A 26,460-nucleotide genomic window follows, 5' to 3' on the forward strand; every position below is an offset into this window, starting at 1 on the left:
ATGGTTTAGTGCTTAGTCTGCTGCCTTCAGCATCCTGCTGCACTCCAAGCAGAGGAGAAGCAGCACTAATCTGTCTTAAAAATTATTATTCCCACACTCTTATGTCAGAAACAAGCTCAACACTGAGACTGGGTACTTACTGTACAAGCATTTCTGTGAGAATGCCATATCCATGCCCTAGGCACTTCTTGCCTGCCTCCTTTTCTGCTTGGAGAAGTGGTCAAAAGCCACTCTTCCCCTCCAAACCACAAGTGGGAGCAGGGAGGCCTCACCAGGAAGAGCTGGGTTCCCTCTGCCTCCCTGAAGCCCGTGTGAGGATCCAAAATTCCTCAAAAACAGGGGAACACATACCCCTCTGTTTACTGGTACAAACTTCCAGTCAGGTTTCTTCAAAATATCTTTGCAATGAAGAGGACTGGCAAGGTGGAAGAAAATAAAATTTAATAAAATGGCAAAACCCAGAGAGTAGAGCTTTGCCTCCAGACACAAACAGGCACAGCTCTCTCCTTGTGCTGCAACAAGCCAGAGCACTCACTGGAAGTAATGTGTGAACCCTCATCCTACAAAGAAAACCTGAAAAGGTTTCCCAATGAGCATGGAGCCAGAGAGGTGGACTGGGGTTAACCTCTCATGGTGTACCTGACCATCTAGTTCCACCTGATGTTCAGGCACTTATGCTTCTCCAGCACAGACAACAGCTCCTGAAACATCTGGCAGCTTTCAGGCTTTTCTTCTTGACCCTCTGGATGCTTAAAACCAGAGCAAGCACAGAAGTAGCACCTGTGAGAGTTGCAAAGAAATCATGAGTGCTCCTTCCATGGGTAGGGCTCAAACCTTGCAAGACTGCATTTTATAAAGATCTTTTTTCAAACATTCACAGCTTCTCTACATTGACAAATTTGTCAAAATTATTATAAAACATTTATTGACAGTAGCAATAAACAGAGAAAATTTTGGTAAACAGAAATTAAAGTGGAAAATGGCTTTAAGTCATTTCTGACCAGCCAGCTGTACAAAAGCTTAAGCAAAGCAGCAGTCAGGGCGGTTGGGCTTGGAAGAATCCACACTGAGTTCAGGAGATGTCATGTCTTATTAGATCACCAAAATAAGCTGTTATTGTCTTCAGTTTGTTATTGAGAAAATTTTGTTCTATTTCAACTTTCCCTCCTGGGCCTGCTAAGGAAGCCACCTGAAAAAGAAAGAATGATAAGTAAACCAATCAACGCACGGGAAAAGAGGCAAAATCCCAAACCTTTTATTCACATGAAATAATCACCTAAAACTCATCTCTGCTCTGCTAATACTGGTGGAAAATTTTCCTTGGCACCTAATGCCTCTGATCCTCCTTCTATGTCTCCTTTAACTCACAGAAGTGGTTTGTGTCTTTCTTGTGATGGAAAAACCCTCCTCACCCAAATCATGAAAATAAGAGGATTTCAGAACCAAAGATAAATACTCATAATTTTACATGCTGTGCTGAGAAAGAGATCCTAAATTCTGGTTTACAGGATACTTGGCATTTGAGACACCCAGTTGTGGCAAAAAGCAAGCTGTAAACTGTGCTTTAAAAGACTTCAAATCCCAAATTTTGGGGGAAGAGTAAAACCAATTTTAGGAATTAGAATTAGGAAGCATAAAGGTTGCACTGAAGAGCAGGAGGGTGGAGGGGAACAACCCAAACAAAACCAACCCCCAAACAGGTAGAGAAGCTCACAAAAAACAGTTACTGTTTTTTGTTGTTGCTATTGCAACCAAAAAAAGAGCTGTTGTGTGCATGGAGTTGCAGGCAGTGTGGAAGGTAAGGCTGGGGGCAGCAGTGTATCTGCAGGCAGGGAAAGCCCGTCAAGGCAGTGCTGGTCCCAGCTTCGTGTTTACAATCACTGGAGTGAGAATTTCACCATTCATGCTCTGTTGACCAAGCCTGGTGCACACCTTTAATGCTTAATGATTCCAGACAGACAGCAGACTTTGCATTTTGGATGGGAGCATGCAATACTCTCCCCTCTCCTGCTCCTACTCATGATGCCTAGTATGATCCCTCTTAGGGATGCCAGCCTACAGGCTGCCAATTCCTCATCAGGACAGACCGCACAGTCAGAAGGAAAAACACCAAAACTGAACACCGACTGCTTTTTCTTTTTCCCCTCCATCTTGGACCCCAAGGACCTGTCCTGTGGTGCAGGTCCCTGCTCCACAGCCAGTTCTGTTTTCCCAGGCTGTTGCAGGAAACTTCCCTGGCAGACAAAAGTGATCAAGGTCTAGAAGCCTGCAGTGGATTTTAACTGATCTTTAAACCAAGATGTTAGCAGCTGAAACTTAAAGTTCAGGCTATGTTATTAACACTTCTAAACTCCCTTGAGACTTGACTCCGTTGCGCAGGTTTAAATATAAACATGCTGAACTTCCTCTATTTTACTGTAAGTAAAAAATCTACCTACTATCAGGAGAAAATAACAGATTAATTTACATTATACTCTGAACCTTTATTGACTTGCCCAGAAAATCGCCACACTTATCTAGATCAAGCATTTACTTTTCTGTTTTGGTTTTATTTTCCCCCTTTTCATTTTTTTGTTTCTGTAGACAAAAACAGAAGTGTGAGAGGTTTCTTCATCCTTCAGTTTAATAGTGATAGGAAAAAACCCTCCACGTTCTTGTCAGAGAGGAACCTGCCACTTAAGTAAAAAAGCAGAGGCTGGCTGACTTATAAATAGCACAGGAATCTGAAATTGGCAAGTGATCAGGAATGTTAATTTTACAACTTATCTGCTCGTACTTGAAATCCTAAAAGCAGTTAACATTCTGTGGTGATCCATATCTTTATTTTAGGAAGATGTTAAGATTATACTTTTAATTTATTACAAACAAAAGCTGGATTGTCCCTTCCAAATAGCATTAAGAGGCTTTGCACTTTATAGCTAGTGTCATTTAAGTATTCTAAAATATTACTTGGATTAGTCAACTTAATATAATATTGAAATGACTGTCTTGGGGTTATGCACTCCTGTTTGCAGGGCACAGTTTGTGTCACTTGCATATCTAAGTATGACTAATGCATTGATATTAAACACTAGTGTTTACTACATATTTCTCTTAGAAGACCAAGTAAAACAAGATGCTTCATCACCATGCAGACAAATGCTGCTCCTACGCTGACGGGTGGTGTCCACCAAAGGGCAGCCGAGAACGTACATATGCCATGTCTAGTCTTTAAGTGCTAAATCCAGGATAACTAAGACTATTTCAAACAATGACTAGGAGTATTTGACAAAGTCAAAGGTGACAAAAATTTAAATGAGCACGTGGGCACAGGCTCCACAGTGACAGATCTGGCAAAGTACGCTCTTCAACCCAAACCAATATTCAGAAGAGACAAATGCAAATCCTCTGCAATGATGTTTATTTGTAAATTGCTGGTGGTTGCAAATTTGATTACGTGGGAGTTGCCAAGTTTTCCTCAGAAGGGCTTAGTCAACCCTGACGGTGTGAGGGAAAGCTGCCACACACCAAGCTTCAGAAAGCTGCCAGCTTGGCAGAGGGACGCCCTCTAAAAATAACAGCAGATTGAGGAATGATGCTTTGAGAAAAACAAAGGTGCTCACCTATTTTTAGAGATACTGACACACATCTCCTGGTTTTGCAGTGAACGGTAATTACAAAAAGGCTTTTTAATTTCTTTTAAAAACTGGACTATTCCAAAGTTTTTTTATTTTGCATTTTCCTGTGCAAATACAATGATTCCCTGCTGGCAACTCTCCTTATCCTGGTTTGTTCTTTAGTCCAAACCCACGTATGCAAGCGGACAGATATTGCCTCCTTTGCTGTGCTAGATAATTCTGCACATGCCACACGCCTCCCCAGGCAGCGGAAAAGGATGCAACTTCAGTTATTGCCTCCTTGCATCCCTCTCACCTGGATGCTTCATCCTTCAGTTCAGTGACTACTGACAGAAAAGTCCACAGCTACAGACACAGTCACAGAGCATTAAAAAAGCAGCCAACAGGTTTGGTCTGAAGTTAAAAATAGGAGACATCGGGAAAGAAATATGAAAAGGAAAATGAACATAGAAGATTATTTCAGGAGCACAAGCTGCTCGAGGTGCAAACCTGTTTTATATTCTTCTTCTGTACTTTCGAATTTGAAGGTTTACCTGTTGGTCTCGCAGTTTCTGTTTTGTTTCTTTTTTTTTTTAATCATACTGAAATTCCTTTAGTAAAGTGACTTCCTATCTGTTCTAGCCACCTTACTCCTAAGGTAACTGGACAAAAAGTTTATTCTCATTTTTTTCTCCCCTCCTAAAAACTTTTCTGACAGATAAGAAATACAAGCGTTTTTGGCTTGACAGGCAAAAGCTTGTGAAGCCAAAAAGTGTGAAGCTTTTTGGCTTCACACATGGACACTGTGACTCAATTAATTTTACAGGTCTAGCAAAAAGAGGATTCCCCTCCCCGTGCAAACTACCTAAAGACTAGGGGAAAAAAAACCGCGAACCACTTAAAAAAAGGCAATGGTATTCTTTACACTGAACATAAGAAAATAAAATGCTCTCAGGCAGCATTTTTCAAATTGTACAGGTCTGCAGGTGAATTATGCCACTGTTAGAGTGATGCTGCCACCTTTTGACAGGCCAGACACTTATTTATTTATCTATTTATTTATTTATTTATTGTTAAATAAATATTTATTGGGGTAGGCAAACTACAATTCAGTATTTAAGCACTATGAGCTTTAGGAATATTGAAGTCCAGAAGTGTCACTCTGGCTTGGTATATGCTGTGGCTAACTTCTAGCTTTACCTCTTACCAAGGACAGAGAACAGACACGAGTCTAAAGCGGGCTGCTTAAAAGCTGTCATTATTAACATGATAGTCACAGCTGAGGTGTATGCAATTATGTTCACTTAGAAATGATCAGCCTGCAAAACACATCAACCCACAGTCCTTTACTTGCTAGCTCCCCTAATATCCAAAGCATCTTAAAAACATGATCAGATTAATCTGAGTTCATCTCCTGGCCTCTCACTCCCTGCTTTGCTCATTGTTCTGTTTACTCCTAAATAAAGATGCCATTGCTTGGCAGGTCTCATTTGGCAAGGTCTTCAGTCTAAACTCACAGCTAAATGAACAGGGCCAGTGATAGTCTTACTACTCAGCCTCCCATCAAATTTCTTAATTCACAGGGGTTACCATATGTTCATTTATTAAACTGGTCTCTCTGGTATGATCTTCTGTTCTCTGAAGGACACCAGAGAGAATTAAAATAAATAAATGAGCTTTACCCATCTTTACACTCCCTTCATTCAGCAGTCACTTTTAACAAGAGGACTTGCAAAAACAGAAACACAGCAAACATTTTCCCATCCAGGTACTAGACTTGCAGACAGAACAAGATTTCAGTGTCTAACTCCAGATTTTCTCAGAATGATTGATGAAGATGAGGTGGGAACAAAGACAAGAAAAAAAGGAAAATACCAGCATAATGTGGATTTTTTGTAAGACTATCAAAAAAGCCATTCCTATCTTCTAGCAGTATTTGGAATATAAGACTGGTCTGAGACACAAACATTTAGGGCAGAAAAATCTGCAAAAACAGTAAAGTTTCACGAAGTTAGGCATACCTAACAACAATATGCCTGTCTTCAAAGCATGGTGAAGTTTTATATAATCAATAAGGCACAATACAGTATCTGAGCCACTAATGATCCACAGTCAGGATAACTAATAGACTCCTGATTCCTCAGTACTCTGTCTCTCAATCATGGCTAGGCTGGTAAAGATGCTGATGTGGACATCTGTAGCACAACATACCAGGTCACCAACATTTTAGGCTCATCACTTTATTGGGGGTAGCCATCATGCATCCTGACTCCATTCTGACCATCAGTGAGAGATCAACAGTAACTGAGTGTGCCTTCTGCAATGAGGCGATAGGAATATATCCCACCATTAGGAAGAAGGCCCTATACCAACAATTCTCAGGCTCCCCTTTCTTTGCTGCAAATATTAAGATACAGAAGTATTATATGGTCCGTGAAAGAGACTGGACTACTTGAGATGAATCCTTGTCTCTGAGGTGAGTATACACTTTTCACTCTGCACACTGAGGCAGAGAACAGCTTGCTAAACACTTCATAAACTACATTTAATCATTCTGTCTCAACAAGCATGCTTCTTAAGGCACTCGAGGAAGTCTCTGTTACAACCTTCCCTTTTCCTCTTTTATTTTTTAAGGGTGTAAAAAAAACTTATAGAAAGAAAAGACTGAGGGAAAGATGCTGCAGAGAGATGGGTATCAATAAGGGTGTCACATGTGAGCTACATAATAGGCATTAATAAAACAATATTTTTTAATGTATGTGCATGCACATATATATAATTCCTGATTATTCCTTAACAAGAAAGAACACTTAAAGACTGATTCAACCTAAAAATGGACTTGAAAACATTACAATTTTTCTAACAAGTATATGTTTGTAATCAAGGAAATTTAATGCAATTCAGGGAAATGTTTTACATTTCTTATAAATGCACCGACCATATTCCACTGGTTCGCTGCTCCCTCTTGAGGCAGAAGTACAAAAATTCAATTCTCTTCCATCTCAGTGATTTTTAAGGGAATTCAAAGAACCCCATGTCTCTCTGCAACACTAACTCTACACAGAAAAGGCATTGCCTGCAGACATAATAAGCACTGGTTTTGCAATAAAATCGTGTGGAACAAGGCTGGATCTCTTGTCTACTAATAAAGCAATGAACACAGAGTTCTTCAACACAGCTAAGTCAAGGTCAGTTACCACCTGCTTTCTCACCAGCAGCAGGATCCCTGCTCTCCTTTAGCTATCTAACAGCTATCTTTCATAAAAAGAAAAAGTTAAGTGATCTCTGAAAGCCTTACATATGTGTAGGAGCACACTAAATTAATTTCTGAAGATACAGAGGAGGCAAATCCTACATGCCTGAGCAATGTTATCAGAAATCAAACTTAGGTTCATCTGTTCAGCAAATATCATTGTATCCGTTATTCAGTTTTTGGGTGTTAGTCTTCTGCAAAAAGTTTACTTCATTAAGTTTAAAGTTTACTCCACCAAGCTTTTATAGGCCCCTGGAGTTTATGGAGTACATTCACACCCCAAGCTACATCGCTACACCCCTGCAGTGGTGCCCACAGGCCCTTGCCAAGGCAGTTGTTGCAGCAGAAGCCACCCTATCTGGTCCATGAGAAAAGTAAGATAGATAAGAACCGTGGGCTAAACCATGAGCAAACTGAGAAGAAAACTGCCTATATTAAGGAACTTCAACAATAAAGGTTTTTTTCTGGAGATTCACGGCTGTGGAAGTGTAGTGGCAGTAAATCCAGAAGCTTCATTCTTAAATACAGCCAGAGATGTTGGCAGCCAAACCCATAACCAGTGTCCTATGGACAAGCATATCCACTAAGGTCATGTTTGGTATAGGTCATGTTTGACACAAGTTTGTCCACACAGGATTAAGACATTTCCCTAAACAGTGGGCTAGACTGACATTCTCTTTCCTTGCTCTGAGATAATCAACTGTTTGGGTTTTTTTTTCTCATATTGACATTATCTCTAGAGAAAGGCATGAGGAGCCGATTTCTCTTCCTGAGAGTGGCCCACAGCCTGGAACATTAAACTGAACTGAATTCAGATCTCCAGCCACGTACTTTTAACAACTAAGTCATGGTTTTGAGCAACAGCTGCTACTCTTCAGCCATCTGGGTAAAGGCAAAGCCACGGATGTACATCAACATCACTGAGAGCCAATCACACCAAGATGTAGAGGTGGCAAGACACCTAACCCAACCACATGGAAGTGCTGAGCTCTTCCATAGAAATAGATGTGGCCTGCAGGGAGCACTCTTGGATGCTTTTGTGGGAATGTAACTGAAACACAGACGTCTTTGCCCATTTATAAATCCGGTAAAAAATGCTCATAAGCAGAGCAGAAAACTGCTAAAGTCATTCTTCATCATGGGAATGAAATATTTCATAAAATGCAGTGCTTGGAAGTTGAAACTACAGAAACTATGCCTAAAATTAAGGTCCCTGTTCAAAGATTCATAAGCCACTTTGACATTTCACCTGCCTAAAAAGTGCAAAAAGGAAATGAATCATCACCACCTGCCATACCAATGGTGTTGTGCATAGCGTGGGATCAGTGTGCGCTAATACTCAAGCCATGTGAATTTCAGCCTGTTTCTCAAGCCAGCTGTTTGCCACCAACGATTCCGCAAGCCACCATAGGGCCTGACACCTTGCTTGCTCTAAGTCAGACAGAGGTCTCGGAAAAGCAAGAAATAATGCTGGGAAGTTCTGCGGCACGTTGCAGGTGAGGAGATCACCTCACCGATCCCTTCTTTGCAAAAAGCTACAAGATCTAATTAGCAAGAAAATACACAGAGGAAACTAAACCAGACACTCAGGGGAATTGTTAGTCACCTAAATGCTTAAAAAAAAATTCTAACAAAAATCTCTAATACAAACCCCCCTACACCAGTGCAACAAATGGTGTGTTTATCACGAATCACTGCAATGCAAGCAGCCCATATGGAACCACACACCTGTGTAGACGCCATCAGTACCACCTCTGGTGGCACAGCATTTGCTTCTGATCTACTCATCAGTGATAGCAATGACTGCAGGATACACAGTAATTTCCTGCAACTCCTTCATAAACTGAAAGACATGAAAGGCTGGGACTCAGCAACTTATCAAACAGTAAGAGCTAAAATGTATCTTTTTAAAATGTATCTTTTAAAAATGTATCTTTTTTCTTTTATAATTATGTATCTGTCTGGCTACTGACTTTGGATCTTTTGTATGAACCTCCCATCTGTTGCTTTAAGATGAGACAGTGCCAAAATCATGGAAATAATCTGCTACTCCCATTTCTAAACATATCAAAAGTACTGTAAACACTGAAATCATTTAACATGAGGGTCAAACTTAAAAAACCTTAACTCTCCACATTCAGTTGAAAAGTCTTACATTTGTGCTTATAATACCTATGTTTTATGCCAGCTGAGCATTTTGTTAATTACCAAGCCCTTATCCAGTAACATACCTGATCAATATCAGCATTCCGAGGTAGAAAATACACAATGTTGTTGGTGATCTTCTTGGAGAGCCTGAAAATTTCAAATGTAGAAGCCAGTAAAGGAAAAAACAAGAATGGGGAAGAAAAAATTGCTTTATATTCATTAATTTTTTTTTTTTTAAAGTAGGACTCAAATTCAGTCATTATACAATTAAATTATAGTTAGTCTTCTGAGTGTGTGAGTAGGAATCTCTTCTGAAATGTAGAAATTAGTATTGTCTAAATGCAGAAATTACCACCTAAGGAGTCTTTCTGCTGTGCCTTTTGCAACCGGACATGCCTATCTCGTATTGGCCTTTTTAGCCACCAACGTCCTTGCAAGAAACGTGGGTAGAGCCCTTCCCAAATCTTCGTATGCGAAGCCTAGCCATGATGATGATGAAATGCAGAAATTCTATTTTACCATTAGTGCCCTGGAAAGCAGAAAAAAGGCCCCAACACTCACTTTTTAAGAAAATTTAACTGAACTACAGAGAAGTATTTGAGAAATTTCAATGTTTTTTGTAGCTAATACATTTGATTTACATTTATTTTCTAATTCATTTTGTGGCATCTCTCACACATGAATACAAAGACTTTCTTACTCTTATAAACATAGTTACATTTTAGCAAAACAGGAAACAAATGAGATTATTCTGGGACAAAAGACCCCCCACACTTCATATTTGATGAAACTATTATGCTAATACCTTCCCAGATGAATGTTCAATAGCACTGTTAATAAGTTAACATGGAATTTTATACATTAATTAAAAGGGTTAATATTTTGCTTGCACTCTTCTGTGATTTCTTAAGTCACAGGCTGGTGCTATGATTGAGAACAGTTTTAGTAAGATATTTTAAATAAGATATTCCCTTTATAAATCAGTCAAAAAGTGGAATTACTGACAAAGCCATAGCTCACAAAACTAATTATTATCTACCTATCTATATATACCACAAGGATATTTGATTACTTCAGGGTATTTTAATAAAATTATATAAATGAGTTAAAACTGCTGAATTAATGCTTCAAATTAAGAAGCTACTCAATCCTCTAATGGATTTTTTACTTTTAAGAATAACTCATTACTATTTTTTTTTAATAAAAATATTTAAATTTAGGTGGTCAAAGCCACATAGCTGAGGCTGGGGGAAGAGAACTAAACAAATGTGGCACTTCTGGGAGTTCAGCTGCTGACCGTATCATCCAGGCAACTGGACGTGCAAACCCCATGTCAAGAGAGGGAGGAGAAGAAAAAGAGAAAGAGAAAGACACTTGTAAACGACTGACAATCACGACAGTGCATAACTTGGAAAGGATATCCATCTGGGCAAATCATGGTCTGGATATCGAAGATTTCGGCAGTGGCATAATCAGGTCCCCCCCAGGGTGGGCTGAGGAACACCACATCTGCCCGCAGGTCAGCAGCCAGCACCATGAAGTCCCCGCACACAAACTCGATCTGATCCGCCACGCCGTACACCTCTGCGTTGTTGCGCGCCAGGCTGAGCTTCTCGGGATCGATGTCGATAGCGATCACTGCAAGGGAGAGAGAGAGCAAACACGCGGGTCAGCATGGACTGCCAGTGCCACCCAACCACGGTCAGGACGTTCCAGAAGGAAGGTGTCCTTCTGTAGCCATCAGACACAGGTCACATCTATAATCTACTGCTGTGAGGTGAGTGGCTACTTCAGTTTTATAGGTTGTGGCAGAAATGAAGCTACAGCACCTCAGAGAGGAAGGACCTGCCAAGAGCAGAACAGCTGCATTTACAAACCAGCAAGGGAAGCCACGTAGCCAAGACTGGGAAGGCTCAGCTGCTGTTGCAAATCTGGGAAGCTTTAGCTTTTGGCACTCAAACATCTGCTGCTTGTGACAACTCCACATCTCAGCTTAATAGTGGGTAAGGCTCTCCACCTAAGAAAGGAAGTCCTCCTTGCTTCAATTTTGGCAGGAGCCTGACAACTTAAATGGTGTCAATTAGAAACTTACTCTTCTCCTTTGTTAAAAAGAAATATTTATCTGTGGCTGATCACATTGAAAATTGCGTTTAAAAAACCCACACCTAACACAGCACAAAGGAGGTGATAAAAGGGCATAACAATAAATATAAAAATTTAGCCAGGAAAAACAAAAAGCTAAGTAAAATTTAAAAAATATTTATAGAATGGATTACAGCCTACCAAATTGAATGCAGTAGAAACTACCACTTGCCTTGCTCAGAAGAGTTAGATGAACTTGTAATTTACCAGAGTGTTTGATGAGCAGACGAATATCAAGTACGAAATGTTTTTACAGAAAGTACTCTCAATGTTTCACTACAATTCCATTAGTTGGCATTAGCTTAATACTAAGTTATCACTACTTTTCTGTATTTGGTTCTACTGCACCTGCAGGTGATTCCATTCAACTGTTTTAAGTACTATTCACACGTAACCTGCTTTTGAGTACACAGACTTGGAGTAACAATTGGGAAAAGTAGCAGCTTTGACAGAAGTCCACTTTTGCCAGTAATCTTCAAAATATCCGACAGACTAGATACTACGCCATGTAAAAATAATGTTGACTAGTAAAACACAAATCCATCTCTGACTTAAAATCGAAAAGCAGTTTTATAGGCCCTTTTTGAAAACAGAAAGGTCATATTGTGAGTCATATGAAGCAAAAATTTGTTGTTGATACAGAAGCACTGAAAAAAAATCAGCCAACAAAGCACATACTCCAATTTTTTAGGGAAAAAGACTGAAGAAACAAAATAATGCTATATACAACACCTACTTACCTCTTTTTGAGGTCAATGCAAACTGAATAGCATTTCCTCCAACCCCACAGAATGCATCCACTATGATATCGCAGTTGAATGACTGACTAACACGGACTGCGATATGCTCAGCTATTTTCTCAGGAGTAACAGAAAACCAACCCTCTGCAAAGGAAAGGAAAGAAATGTATTTTCGCTTCTTATTTCAAGGTCACTTAATGTAAAAACAACCAACCCCCACATACAACTGAAGGTTTAGCATTAATCCCAAGAATTTTGGCTTAGTGCATTCAACCAGGAAATACAGGCTTTGAAGATGATAAACTCTGGTCAGTCCAGCGATTTGCTAAGCAAACAAAGCCTCACTGAAGCAAACAGATATGCCTTGATCTCAGTAAGCGCTTTGTTGAACTTGGTGCTGAGGATTCTGGCTTATCAAGGACAAGTCCACAGACACAGCTCTGAAAAACTTTATGCATCACGATTATGCTCTATAGCAAACAAAACCAGAAATATTCTCTCTTATCTGACATGTTATTTTCTTCACCACAATGTCTGGTCTGCCAAATAATTTGCACATTTATGAGGGAGAGCATTAGAAATGAAAGACTTACAAACCCAACATACAAAATGAACGTTAATCCTAATTCCTCTTTTACCTATAAATTTACGATTTCAAGTGGTTTCCATGTAAAAAATGGAAAAAAGTCATTTTGAAAGTGACTGCTGAAAGTCAGAACAAAACAACAAAACTGGATCCATCAGCATATTTGGAAGCTTCACAAAATTATTTTATAAAATATAGAAACAGAAAAACGTCACTGAGTTTCTGAAAAAGTCACGATCAAGTATAATTTGGGTCCAGTATGATCCTCAGCAAACATCAGGATTAATGCAGATAGGGGTGTCCCACACCTGAAGCACTTCCGAAGTCCAAGACTTCTGTTCACCTGCCTGCTCGAAGGTGTGGAATTTATCCAGAGGTGCAAACACACATTCAGCAATGTTCCTCCTTTAAGAAAATTAGTAATAAACTGCAAGAAGGGCCATTGGTTTGGATACATGTTATACCACAAAGTCAGCACACTTGGTACTAAACACACCTCTGTCCAGTTTAATTCCCTCGTCAAACCGAGAGAACAGCCGGTAGCGTTGTGCCCAGTACTTGACCAGCTCTGGATCAGCAGCAATCTCAGCAGGTATAGATCTCAGTGCAATTTTATTCCTTCTTTTTCTTTTCTTCTCCTTCTTCTTTGTGGTAATTTTTTCATCTACAGCTGGAAGACACTGCAAAAATTAACAGTTACTGTTCTTGTAAGCGAGGAATGTAACTGGTAGGTAGGGGAGAGTTAAGATATAAGATGCTCCTGTTAAAAAATACTGCTAAATGTCCTTTATTACTGTTCACCAGATTATGCAGATTAGTGGTTTTAAGTTAAAAAAGAGCATCCTGTATTTCAAGGGATCAGTCACAGTCCTAAAAATCATAAGAATTCACCCATCATATAAGAGCCTTAATCTTCAACTGATGGCAATAAACTCTGTGTAGCGAGCAAACAAGTTGATCAGAGACCAATTTAATGCCCTTATATCAGTAAAGAATAAGAACTAATCTAGACAAGAGTTTTACAGTAGGAATCTAACATAATTGAATTACTGTAGGAAGGATTACCTGTGTATAAAAACCTGAATAATCCTCTTTTCCTTTGTTAAGTGATAAATAGAAAAGTTCACAATATTGATTTTTTTCCCTCCAGAAAATAATTTTAACAACACATGCCCCATGGAGCTCAGCATTGTGCATTTGAGAACTCAAAACTTGATGGTCTGTGCAGCTACCTGAAGTCAATCACCCTCATCCTTGCAGGGGGGAACAAGACATGAATTAGAAACCTGCTAGACCATATTGAACATCAAAAATTACTGTTTATCATTAATGTCAACATTAAAAACAAGACCTGGGTTTCTGGCACTCCAGGAATAAGCTACTTCGACTAGCACAGCTCTCAATCATGCTCATTGCCCCTTGGACCTAATGAGTCTCTTTAAATAAACAAAATAAATAACTTGGGAAGGCAATATTAAGTCCACTGCCAATTCATTTCACCGGTTTGTAGGAAACTGATGTACCTTGGCTGATGTCCTCTGTGTTTGCCTGGAGGTAATCGGGAATATCCAGAGGGACAAGCTGCCGCCCACCACCACACTCTGGCCCCGCTGCACGCTGTTCATCGGAGCCACTCTCTGCAGCTTCCTGTGCCTCCTCCTCAAGGTTACTCCCTACAGGTTCTGTGCAGGCTGCACTGGAAGATGGTGGCTTTTGGTTTTCAGCATTCAGCATCACAGTCTGTGTGGCAGTAAGGCCTTCCTGACCCTCTGAGTCGCTGCTGCTCACAGACAATGCCTCCGATTTACCCTGAGGGACAGTTGTCTGGGATGTAGCTTCCTCCTCAGGTTTACTAACCCGTTTCAGGAACATTTCCACCTGCAATTGTCAAATATCACAAATAATCAGATGGTACTGCTTACCAGTCACCTATAGTACAATTTAAAGGCCTCACAGTCCAAAAGTACCTGCCATTGCAGGCACTCTCTACCATGTGTATTGTGGAAACAGTAAAATATCCAGAGTCAAAACACTCAAGAAGTCCCTAAATATGCCCCCTTTCTTTTTTCTGAAACATAACTAGTTAGACTTGCCACAGCACAGGCGACCAAGTCTACTACTTTTTAATTGACTATCCTTCTCCAATCTGCATTCAGAGATGTACTCGGCCTCTCAGGGAAGAGTTTTTTAGCATAAACAGATAAAATAACCTTCATACATTAGTTGCCTCATCTCCAAGATGTACCCAATAGTATGTGGTAAAGGGTTCTGTTGCACAGCAGAGAGCTCAACATTACCTCCTAACCAATGCAGATGCTACTCCAAACTCTTCAAAGGCACACGCAGATGCTCCCTTTTACATTATAGTTGCTCTGAGTGGCTCTAGACACGGAGCAGTTCCTTACCTGAAAGTCTGAGGAAATTTTTAACTTTTTTTCCTCTTCACATAATTAAAGCTGCCCTTGAACTACACTGGCCCCAGGTACAAGACCAAAAATTAATCAAAAATTATAGCAATGGGACTGGAGTTCAATACACCAGGTAACAGTGTTTTGCACTTGGGTGTCAGGGAATGCCAAGCATCCCAGAAGAAGGCAAGGTAACATTAAAATCTGTTCCCTCAGATTTTCAAAGAGATTCAATTAAGTAAAATCTACAGTGAACAAGTGTTTCAACTTGCTATTAATTTCTGAGTTTTTTTTAAAAAAAGCATAAAGTTAGAGATGAAAATAAATGCAGATAGAGGTATAAGCAAAACTGTTGATATGAATTACTAAGAACATGAAATACACTAATCTACATAAACATTTTCTCTCACTGCTGAAATGCCAGCACTAACAAGTGGCCTCACATGTAATTTAAAACCAGAGATACTTTTAGTAACTATAGAAACCCACACACACTTCTAAAGGTACGATGCATCCATATGTTAGGAATTACTTTCACATAATTTGGCCATTTAAGCTCATGTTCCTCTTGACAGATTGCCCCCAGGGTCCACCAAAGCCTTCCTATAACCACCCTGATCTAAATACTCTTCCTATAGGTGATGAGCAGGGAGGAGGAGGAGAAAAAAAAGAAAAAAAAAATGAAGAGCAGTGGACTAACACTTAAAAATGCCATCTACTGTGGGCAATTTTTTTTAAATTTTCATAATTCAACAAGAGCTAAGGAGTAGATAAGTATATGAATTACAACAATGCTAACAATTAAAACTACCTTCTTCAAAGTTTTGCTTTTTTTGCATGTCATTTCAGATTCCTCTGTAAAGAAGATATGTGTGTTTTTGCTCTTCCTTGGTTTACGCATGTCCAAGTATTTGGACTTGAGTTTTGCTTTTTTCTCCAAGTACTGCACACTTCGGTGGGTGAAATCTGGAATTCCACCATACCTGAAAGTAAATAAATAGACAGATAGGCAAGTATTTAGTTGGGTAATTTCCAGTCTGGAAGCTTTAACATGAATGTTGATGTCTACAAAAAGATAATTTAGACTAAATTATTTCCTTATAAGACATTTTCTCCACTTAAAATATATGTCATGGATGTAGCTGCAAAACAATGTACCTTCAAGAAAACTTTAAAATATTTTTATTTGAAAAACGTTTAACCAAATTGAGTTTAGATTTTTAATTTTTTTTAATACGTTTATAACTCTAGATAGAAGCAATTTCCCAGACCAGTCTGAAGAACGGGAAATGAAAAAAGATCTTGATTAGCAGAATAAAAGATCTTTTTGGTGGCTGTAGAGAATCTCCAAAGCAGCTACTTTCATCTTCTGGCAAATGCTATAAGAAAATAACCTACCAAAAAAAACCAACTTCCCCCCAAAAAGGAAATATGGACCGTTGACTTAAATAATTTCTATAAAGTAGAACAGAAATAGTCAACTACAAAACAAGCTTCTCTTTGAAACAGGTATGTAATAAACAACTGCATTTTGCAGAAGTGCTAAGACCTGTGGCCTATGATGTTCCTCCTACAGCACTGACCACTGTAATTTTAGGTCATACCACCAAAAATGAAATTTCTCTGGTCAACACCCTGGCAACACTTTATTAATACAGCAACATTTTACTAGTATAAAGTAACCTTATTCTAATATAAAACAGATAAGAATTATTATCTAAACTCACAGGACTCCAAATTGAGAGGACCATTCATTGTCAGAGCCTTTAAGTTCTAATTTAAGTAGCTGACCAGCCATTTAACATTTATGTGACTGAAAGTACGGGTTACACTTCTGCTTCAAAGCACTTTAACTAGTCTGTAACTTTGCATCTCTCTCTCTCTAGCCAAAGGATGACAGTTTTATTAAGAGCAGAGACGAACTTTGGGAATTATCTTCAAAAGTTCAAGAAAATGGAAATGGAGATGGATGGTCTATTTCAATAACAAGAGAGTTGACTTGCTATGAAGAAACCTTGAGTTTCTCATAAGTAATTACTTTTGTCCTGTTCCACACTTGAAACCCAATACAGAGCAGGTTTCTTCAGGATCTTCCACTGGGTTCTCATCCACATCCAGTTCATGGCTAGGAAAAAACCACAGATGACAAATTTACTTACTGTAAAAAAATCCCACTTTTACTTTGCAGGTATACCACTAAAAGTCTCATGTACTGAAAACATTTAAATGTGGGCTTCACTAAGCTCCTCCACACACTGCTGAAACCAAACAAAGCAGACGACACTAGTATATTTATGTGAATGAGTTTTGGGGTTTTTTTACCCAGTTTTAGGCTCATATGTCCTTTTATTGGGATTATAATATCCCAACTATTCTGAACGACCTCTTAAAATATTTAATATTAAGACCTACATGGAACTGATGAAGATAGCATTTGTTCACTCTATTTCCAAATTGCCTTCATCATTTATTATGTTAACTATATTATTAGCTATTATTAATGCTATGGCAACTGGAAAATACTAGAACAAAACCAAAGCTACATGATTAGCAGCTAACAATTCCATCCATTCCTCCACCTTTGAGTTTGCAAATTTATTAGAGAGGAAGAGCCATCTCATCATCTTTGAGGCTATAGATTTTTAGAGAAGAAAGAAAAAGACAGTGACAAGACAGAGACTAGCTATTTTATGACTGCTATAGTTCTGAACATTTTACAGGCAGCACAAAATTCAGTTACAAAATACAAATTATTTCCTATTGTTCTTGTATTGTCTACACTTATTAGACCCAGCAAGTTCTCCTGTGCATTTTAACAATCTTGTATCCTTCAGTGATACAGGAATAGTACTGTCACCTTGCACAGTCATTGAGGTGATACACTGTTTTCTTAAAGCAACAGAAGAAACATCCACTGCTTGTCACGAGGCAAAGTGATAAAGGAGTGATGGAAGACTATGCCATTTTGTACTGACGTTTTAACTCACATCCTCAATCAAAGATATAGTTACTATAAACTCAGGAGGCTTCTGGACCTGGGCTTCTTGAGAAAAAAAGCTCATCTAAATTTCATGACTTGCCTTCTCTTGACTTTGACATGTCTGTATTCAGGAGGCTCTTCATCCTCATCTTCATCTTGGTCATGAATCAGCAACTGCTCTTTTTCATTTGAATTCAGGCTACATGACTCCTGTGAACCTAAAAAAAGACATATCATATTTCCTTCTGCGTAAATCAATTCCTTATCTTCCTGTCCCCATAGTACGTCCACAGCTACAGTTAGGCTGTCATACATACCTGAATCTGACAAATAAGGCACAAGTGTTAAACACACATATCTTTACCTGTCTTTGTCTGAGGGACAACATACCAAAAAAGCTTCTGGTATTAGTTACACTGTAGAGTTAAAATCTTGCATAGGACCAAATTGAAATTATGTCAGCTCTGCAAGGAAAATATAACGCCTACAAGGTAAAAAATTTGAAACAGTTTCTTCCTTTATGTAAAATTTGGTTTCCATCCCATTAGCTAGGCAATAGCAAAAGATTTAAACACTCCTCTCATTTCTTGTTGTAAAGGAGATTTTCCTTTCATCTTTCCCATTCCAACTCTACTGTAGGATTAAGGTGGGACCACACCTGCTTCTTCTTCCCTTAGAAAGTCACTAGCAGCAGACTCAGAGGTTTCCCACCAAATTGAAGTCCCGAGTTGCTGACAATTCATGTTTTATCCCCCCTCTTCACAGAAGAAAACATCCAATAGTCAGGAAAGATGTGACACTGCTGTTTACAATGAACGCTGGCAAGAACTGGCAAGCAAACGAGATGGTTCCCTCTGCATGCTGAACTAACTGAATGGCAAAAAAGATGTGGAGCCCCATCTTTTACATCCCTCAAAGAAGTAGTGTAAGGAACAGCCACTGGCTTTCGCCACAATACTACACTAGTACCTGCCACTTTCACATGTTAGCACTAGTAACGAATATATGAATTTAGGGTTTAAAGACGACTGCAGTTCATTGCTTAATTGATAACTCCATTCTGGAAAGGACCTCTGGAAGACATCTGTCCACAGTAACAAAGAACAACAAAAGAAAAGTCTATTTTCAAGTATGGCATTTTGAGATAGAAGGCAAAAAACCAAAACAAACACCAACCCCGGAACTGCAGAACTATTTTGTTTTCTCAGCAAGTTGTTCTTAAAATGTGTCAGATTCATAAGAACATCAGCCTGAGTTTTCAGTCATTTTAGACTATCAGTAAGAAGAGACATATCAGCTGCATGACACAGCTGCAATACCAAGATAAATAAATGTGCACTAACAGTGCTCTCTCACCACTTTCTGTAGTACATTTGAAGATTTATGAAGTACATGTTCTGTTAAAATCACTTCTGGTTGAAGAACACATTCAATATACAGGTTAGAGATGAGAGAAATCATCCAGAAAAGCAGAGGAAGAAAAAGGAATCAAGTATACAATCATTCCACAACATGCTTGATCGACTTTTTTAAAATGGCATAATACAGATGTGCCCTTGTTTCTGATATATAACCACCTAGAGAAACTCTGATAGAATCAATTTTAGCTGATTTTGTATTACCTGACTGGTTAACACTTTTATTTTCACAAGATGCGCTCCTTTTCCTGGTTCCTCCATCACAGGGCTCCTTCTGACTTCCAATGTCAGACAAACTGTGCTCTTGATGAGCTTGTTGGGCTACTGTTAGAGCTGCGCTGCTCTGCTCCACTTCCTTTAAATTCAGATTTAAATTACAAATTCCAGAGATGATTTCACTGTGGGGGTCAGCACTTGAAGGCAGTGTTTCATCACTTCTGGTGTTAGAGGGAGACAGTTCCAAGCTCAGCACTTCACTGCATTCAGGCCCTGGGCTAACCAAGTTCACTTCTCCCAAAGGACCAGTCTCCTGCGTAACCCCATTAACTTCCACCTTGTCCCCATGTGAGCTCTCAACAGTCCATCCTTGACTTGTCCAGTACTGAAACTGTTCCCAATAATACCAGTACAGTTCGTTATAATGCTGCTCCCATTCTCCCTTGGTGTCCAGACTATTCCAAGGTTCAGAGGCTGTGATGGCTTCAGATAATGAGACCTCTTGATGCTTCTGCAACCAACTTTGCCAAAGAAGACCCTCTCCATACTCGCTCCAGTACTTCTCCCATTTTTCCTTAAGTTCACTGGATAAAGCCTCATTTGCAAGGCTTTCTGAACTTTCGCAGTTCTCTTCAGCTACAATCTGAGGTTTTCTGCTCATCTCACAGTGCTCTGTAGCTAGGGCCAGCTCACCAGAAACAGCCTGGATACTACCAAGACAACCTTCATCCTGGCATTCCTGCCCCCTTTTATCCTCATGTTTTTGCTGTAACTCTTTTTTCTTCTTCTTTTTCTTTTTCATAAATCTCATATTATTTCTCTTTTGATAATTTTCTGTTGCCTAAAATAAAATGGAAAAACACTCTTAGAAGTCAATGTATATACAGCCTCATCCTCTCTCCGAACACACTTCTCCTTCGATTGTAACCGTCCCTCTCAGTGCAACCCTACTGTTATTAGTTATCTCCCTAAAAAGGCAGTAGAGTTTTTGGGTCTGAAACGCCCCCGCTGCATAACCTTGTCTGACACTTCTGAGGAAGTTGTGAGAAAGAGCTGTAAGAAAGTCTGTAGAAAGACATGCACAAAAAAAAGGCAGAATTACAGACAGAAGCAGGGCTGCTGAGAGGGAAGTCATTAGTAGCTCAAGGATTCAGAAGGAAAGACATCAACATGAAACACTATAATATCCCAAAGGGAAGTTGGTCAGGAATTGAGGGGTCACAAGTTTGAGCTCAACAGCATCTGAGTAACATCAAAGACCTGTTTTAGGGGGCTGTGGAGGCTGACCCTTACTTTCACCCCGTAGCTGCCTGACTTGCAAACACTGTTCAGTGTCTTATTAGGATAGCGAACATATAATGCTCAGCCTCGCAGAATGTTAAATCCTTGCTATCTTTGGCTGTTGTGCACAAAAAAAGCATCACTTTATACTCATAAGCTCTGTAAAGCCCACAGCTGAATCTCTGATAGGTCTGAAGACACTGACCCAAACAGAAATACAAGGGAAAAACAGCCTCCTCTCTTAACAGGTGGCTCTTTCATTTGTGCAACACAACCATTTCACTTATTACAACAAACTCGGCTACTACAGTCGTTAAGTGGAACAGAAACCTGTTACAGAAAGGAACACTAAGGTAACTTGGTGGTTTCATCAAATACAATTCCACTTGTTTCACAGATGCTTCCTGTGATTAAAGAATTCACACAGGCAAAAGATTGCAAATGTACAGATATTACTCCAAACATCCCATCAGCTGCAATCCCTAGTTTTGTTGCACTGACAAAAGCATAAGGACGTTATATAAGGACGTTAGAATCAGAGAACTGGCACTAATCTTTCATCTGCATCCCTCATAATGTCATGTTAAAACACCCCGTCCAAAGCACAATGCTTAGCAGTAATCTAGTAAAAAAAAATATTATTTTCCCATTCAACTTATTTGCAGTATTACTACATAGTAACAAAAATTGCATATATACCTTGAGCTCAAAGTTGGATGTCTGTATTGTCTATTTACATGCCATCAATTTAAGTCACATACAAGTTTCTCCTATTTATTTACAAATTAATCAGGTCAGAACCATGCAGTGCTCTGCACAAAAGTGCTCTCTCACTGCCAGGGAGGTCTGTATTCCATAAAACGGACACTGAATGTCCCACAGTCTTTTTCTCATCTGTGAAAATTTCAGCCCCCTTCTAAAGGTCAAATGTTCTCTGTGAGAAGCAGAGCATCAAAGCCTCAGTCCTGTCCTTTGGAACAGCTTGGTTTTATCAGCTGCAAGGGGGATTTGAAAATTAGTTTTTTATGTTAGTATCGAAAGCTAAACAGTTAAAGCAGACAGTGCGAAATGCATGCTCAGACTGGAGTGTTCTAGTTTCCTGATACATCAGCACCAGCATTACCACCGCTGTTTTAAATCAGGTCTCTCTAGTCACTCGAGCAATACAGATATGGAAGCATAAAGCACAGCCTTAACCCTGTTTAGTCAAACTGGTAGGTGGATTTTACAAACTGGACAGACCAAGGTGCTGTGTGCTGTTACAAGGAGCCGAGGCAGGCAGCTTAAAGGCAACTCAAATACATTTCCATGAACTGCTATCCCAAAAATAACCGAGAGGATGCACATCCTTACGTCTGGAAACACAATGCAAACAGAACAAATAAAGAAAGCAAAGATTTACCACGAAGTCCCTCTGGGCTGACTGCCCACCAAACTGAAGAGGCAATCCCATGCTCTTCATAAGCTCAGCTTCTGAGTCTAGTTCGACTTCTTCCGGGTCCAGAGCATGATTAGTATCCACCTTTAATCTCCCATTGGGACAATGGTTCTCCTCCTCAGATGCTTGTTCTTCCCCTGTTAACAGTTATATTACTTGTGAATATAATCTGGTACTGATACCTCAGTGCCACAGCGTGGCACACAAAACCCACCAAAACTGCCTCTTATGCTTCCTTTCCCATTTAAAATCTTCCTCATAAATACCTCAATTTCTGCATAACTATCAGTAGGAACCAAAATGTAACTTTGATAACCAAAACATTGCTCTGGGTCTGTCTAGAATGGAGCTAACTTTTTTCATAGAAGCCTCTGGTGCTGTGTTTGGAATTTGTGGCTAAAACAGTGTGGATAGCACACTGATGTTTTGGCTATTGGTGAGCAGTGCTTGCACAGTCTCATAGCTTTCTCTTTTCCCCACTCTGCCCTCGCTAGGGAGTAGGCTAGGATGGACAAGAGACTGGGAGGGAACACAGCTGGGACTGCAGATGGAAACTGGATGAAGGGATGGTCCACACCACATAACGTGATGTGCAGCAGTAAGAACTGGGGTAGAGGGTGAAGGTGCTTGGGGTCAACCCACCACGAACATTCACCTCAATAACTTGCAGAGCAAAATGCAATAATGCCCTGCAAAGAACAGAAAAACTAGGATTATGAAACAAAAATTCTTTACTGGAGTTCTTGTGGTATATGTCACAGCAAACTTAAAATACAAGAAATTTTTGGTTTTGTTACAAATCTTTCGAAACCACACTGACAGAGATAACGTGATTTTACAAAAATGTAATGTATGAACTACTGAACCAAATTATCTTAGATGTACCTGATCAACTGCTTGCACATTATCAAATTGTTAAGCAATATCATATGTATACAAAGTCATAAATACTATTGAGGAAGTAGGAACTGCATATTGATGGAAATTATGAAATCAAAAGCTCTTGACACAGTTGATAATACTGAAACATTTTTGGTTTTATTGCTCAGGATATATTTACTGCTAAATTATCATATAACACAAGACCTTTCTGTTTTTAGCTGATTATTCTCACCATAATTCACTCATATATATGCACAAAAACATGGTTTACATTCTCCTTCTTCACTTCTCTCACACTGCCTCCATCTAATCTGTGCTATTAACTATCAGCTTTTATTTCTGTTCAGACTTCCTTTCAAATCAAGCTAATATGCTGCTGGATCTACCAACACAGCAATAGAAAAAACAGATACCAAAAGAACTATGGTTCATGTAGGCATACGTGAGGAATTCAGGAGGATGGAGTGAGGGAGCGGTGTTGAATTTGTCAGAGTATACACCATGAGAATTCCTAAAATAAGCATGCCAAGGGAGAGACTTACTCTTCTGGTCCTCCTGATATGATCCTTTGTATACATGCAAATCATAATTTCCCCCATCATTGCTATTACTTCTTCTCTACCTCTGGCCTAGCAGACTAATCAGCAACAGCTAATGTCCTAGGCTGGGGTAGAGGCAGCAGGACAGAATTGCTCCCAGGCAAACATCTAGGATCTACAGACTCTCCATTATGCAATTATTTTTGAGTTAGTTGAAATTATGATCTGAGAACAGGTCAGAGACCTGTGAGGTAATCTGTTCCATGCACCAGGGGAAAATTATGTGAGGAGGTAAAGTCTATCTGGACAGGAATAAATATCACACCTGGCTTGACACAAACTTCCACATCGAGATTATGGTAACCTGAAAGCTATGCAAGTGCTAAGCTATTATTCAGAACTTAAATAACCACACATAACTCACTTTAAGTATGACTGCACATCACATTGCATAGTACATTTCATTATGTTACCTGTACTGTCATTGCCATCTTTGACATAAAATCCTTTTAATCCCAGTTTATATAATTTTCGATCTCTGTAAAAATGAAGACAAGACATTGATGCAGGAAGTCATCACTGAAACAACGGTTTTTTTATAGCAAAAACAATCATGCAGTGGAAAAAACGTCCCCATGGGTCCGGTAAAGTCCCCATCACTGTTGGTTTCAAGATGTGATTGGACGGGATACTTAATAAACTTATCTAGGCTTGCATCCCCATGAAAGGCTGCACCAGGAGACCTTTCCAGGTCCCTTCCCACACGGGCTGCCCTGTGACTCTAAACACGCAAAGCAAATAAAAAGAGCAATGCGGAAAAAGCAACACTTTAATTAAAGCCTGACGGGAAAGCCCGTAAGAGAGACGCCCAGAAAACGTCGCAGCTACGCAGAACACCTCGGAATTAAACTTAAGGGTCTCCTTCCCTCGTTGAGAAACCGGTTCCTCCTTTCAGGATGAGGAGGATCAGCTCGGGATCCTTTCAGGATGACATCAGGATGATGTTTCCCCCGCGCCCGTTTGGGAAGGGGAGAAGGGGACGCCCAGCCCCGGCTCCAGGGGGGAGCGGGATGCGGCCGGCGGGGCCGCTCCGGCAAGGGCCCCCACGGGAGCCGGCGTTTGGGGGGCTCCCCTCGCCCTTTTCTGCTCACCCCCAGCTGGTACCCGGTGGTAAACATCACCTATCGGGGTCCCTTTGTGCGCACCCCCCTCCCTTCCCCTCCCCTCCCTACGGCCGCAGCAGCGCGGCCCTTCCCGCACCTCCCCGGCGGGAACCTCCCCCCGCCCGCCGCTACTCACTCGACGAAGGCGCGGGAGCAGAGGCAGAGGATGCTGTGGGCCGCCCCCGCCCGCAGCAGCAGTTCCGCCACCAGCCTCCCGCCCGGGTCCTGCACCATCCCTGCGGGCAAACCCACACCGCGCACGGCCCTGCCGGCAGTTCCGGCGGAAGGCAGCGGCGGGGCCGAGCCCGCCCGAGCTCGCCCCGCTGCGGCCGGAGGGCGGCCCGAGCTCGCCGGCTGAGCGGGAGACGCTCGCTGCGGCTGTGGGAGGTCTCCGCTCCAGGAGCAGCTGCTTCACCCGAACTGGGTGTCCCGCTCCGCCTGTCGGCGCCCCAGGCTGCTCCGCTGCGGGGTGGCTGGGCTTTCGAGAGCTGTAGGTGCTTGTTCTAGTGCCTCACCACTCGCATAGTGAAGAAGTAAAAGGAGGGCTTAAAATGATGAGAGAGTGGGGACAGGGCAGACAGAGGGAGTCAAAATGAAATCAAAGCCTGGTGAACAAAGGAACCTGGGAGAGGCAGGGTGAGGTGGGAAGGTCGGAGTGAGGCTCTGGAGGCAGGGTTTGGATGGGGAGGGAGGAAAGCATTGGGAAGCAGCCAGGTGTGATAGGGTACAGTGATAGAGATAGCTGGGCTTTATTCACAGATTTCTTTCCTGTGGAGACCTGCTTCAGACACCAGATCAAGATATAAGCTGGGAAAACATCATTGTGGAGTTAGGCAGACTGTGTTATTTGGGATACCTACTGACTAGTTGAGAGAGTTAGAGGGTGTTTAGGAGGTTGGTAGAAGACAAGGGAAGGTGCACTGTTGAGCAGACCACAGGATACTGCCCTGTAGAACCATATTTTATCCTTACCTCTACTGCAGAGGCTTTATATGATGATGCACAAGGTTTGAGAGATTTCCTACATAAAACACTGAGCGATGGACTATACAGCTCTACTTAGATTACTCAGAGCTTATCTGTAAAATGCATGAAATCCATTTCTCTAAAGACCATTGCAAAGCCTGCAATCACTGGGACAGGGCTTCTTGAATAATAATTGTGGACTTTGTGATCCCTTCTTATCTGTTAGCCTGCCTACTGGACACTGGGAGAGTATGAGAAAGAAATGCATCATCCACACTTTTAGGCCCTCTACAAGGTGTTTGCTTTTGACAAGCTGGGAACTGGGCTTCACATTACCTACATTCAGTGTGTGATGAGCTGTGCAGTTTGTCTGCTATGCTGTCTCATTCCATTTGCATCAGTACATTTTAGGTAATAAGGCTATACAGCTTCATGAGGGTGCAGGATGTCCTCAGGATTTTTAAGACATTTCATGTAGGAAATATGCAAAGAGGAGTTTGGAGGCAGAAGGATTGACCATTCAGGTTATAGTAGCACAACTACCATCCAACAGCAAATTTCATCAACTTACAAATAAAATCTTAATTGTATAGTGATTCACACACCGTCTTACATCTGATATAAACAAAAATATTAAATACCAAGATTAGTCAGGACTTGGGTATGTCTATTGCTACAGTAATTAAATGCTTTAGAAATACGGG

General features: G+C 40.6%; 1 protein-coding gene across 2 annotated transcripts; it reads right to left on the bottom strand.

The window, feature by feature from the left end:
- Positions 1–903: 903 nt before the first annotated feature.
- TGS1 (trimethylguanosine synthase 1) lies at positions 904–25,042 on the bottom strand. 2 transcript variants are annotated; one of them, XM_027672679.1, is made up of 13 exons: positions 24,927–25,042; positions 24,101–24,165; positions 22,171–22,343; positions 19,476–20,328; positions 17,954–18,071; positions 16,912–16,998; positions 15,685–15,856; positions 13,989–14,343; positions 12,962–13,135; positions 11,880–12,023; positions 10,419–10,635; positions 9,081–9,159; positions 904–1,189 (listed from the first exon to the last, which is right to left on the bottom strand). In XM_027672679.1, exons 1-13 carry the CDS (start codon positions 25,022–25,024, stop codon positions 1,073–1,075), a joined length of 2,652 nt encoding a protein of 883 aa, XP_027528480.1. In that variant the 5' UTR covers positions 25,025–25,042; the 3' UTR covers positions 904–1,072. The 2 variants fall into 2 exon arrangements, with proteins under 2 accessions (XP_027528480.1, XP_027528405.1); XM_027672604.1 differs by having other exon boundaries at positions 22,171–22,346.
- Between the last annotated feature and the right edge of the window lie 1,418 nt (positions 25,043–26,460).

The sequence above is a fragment of the Neopelma chrysocephalum genome, unplaced genomic scaffold, assembly GCF_003984885.1.
Source record: "Neopelma chrysocephalum unplaced genomic scaffold, ASM398488v2 Primary Assembly neopelma1_22, whole genome shotgun sequence".
In the NCBI taxonomy this organism is placed as follows: Eukaryota; Metazoa; Chordata; class Aves; order Passeriformes; family Pipridae; genus Neopelma; species Neopelma chrysocephalum.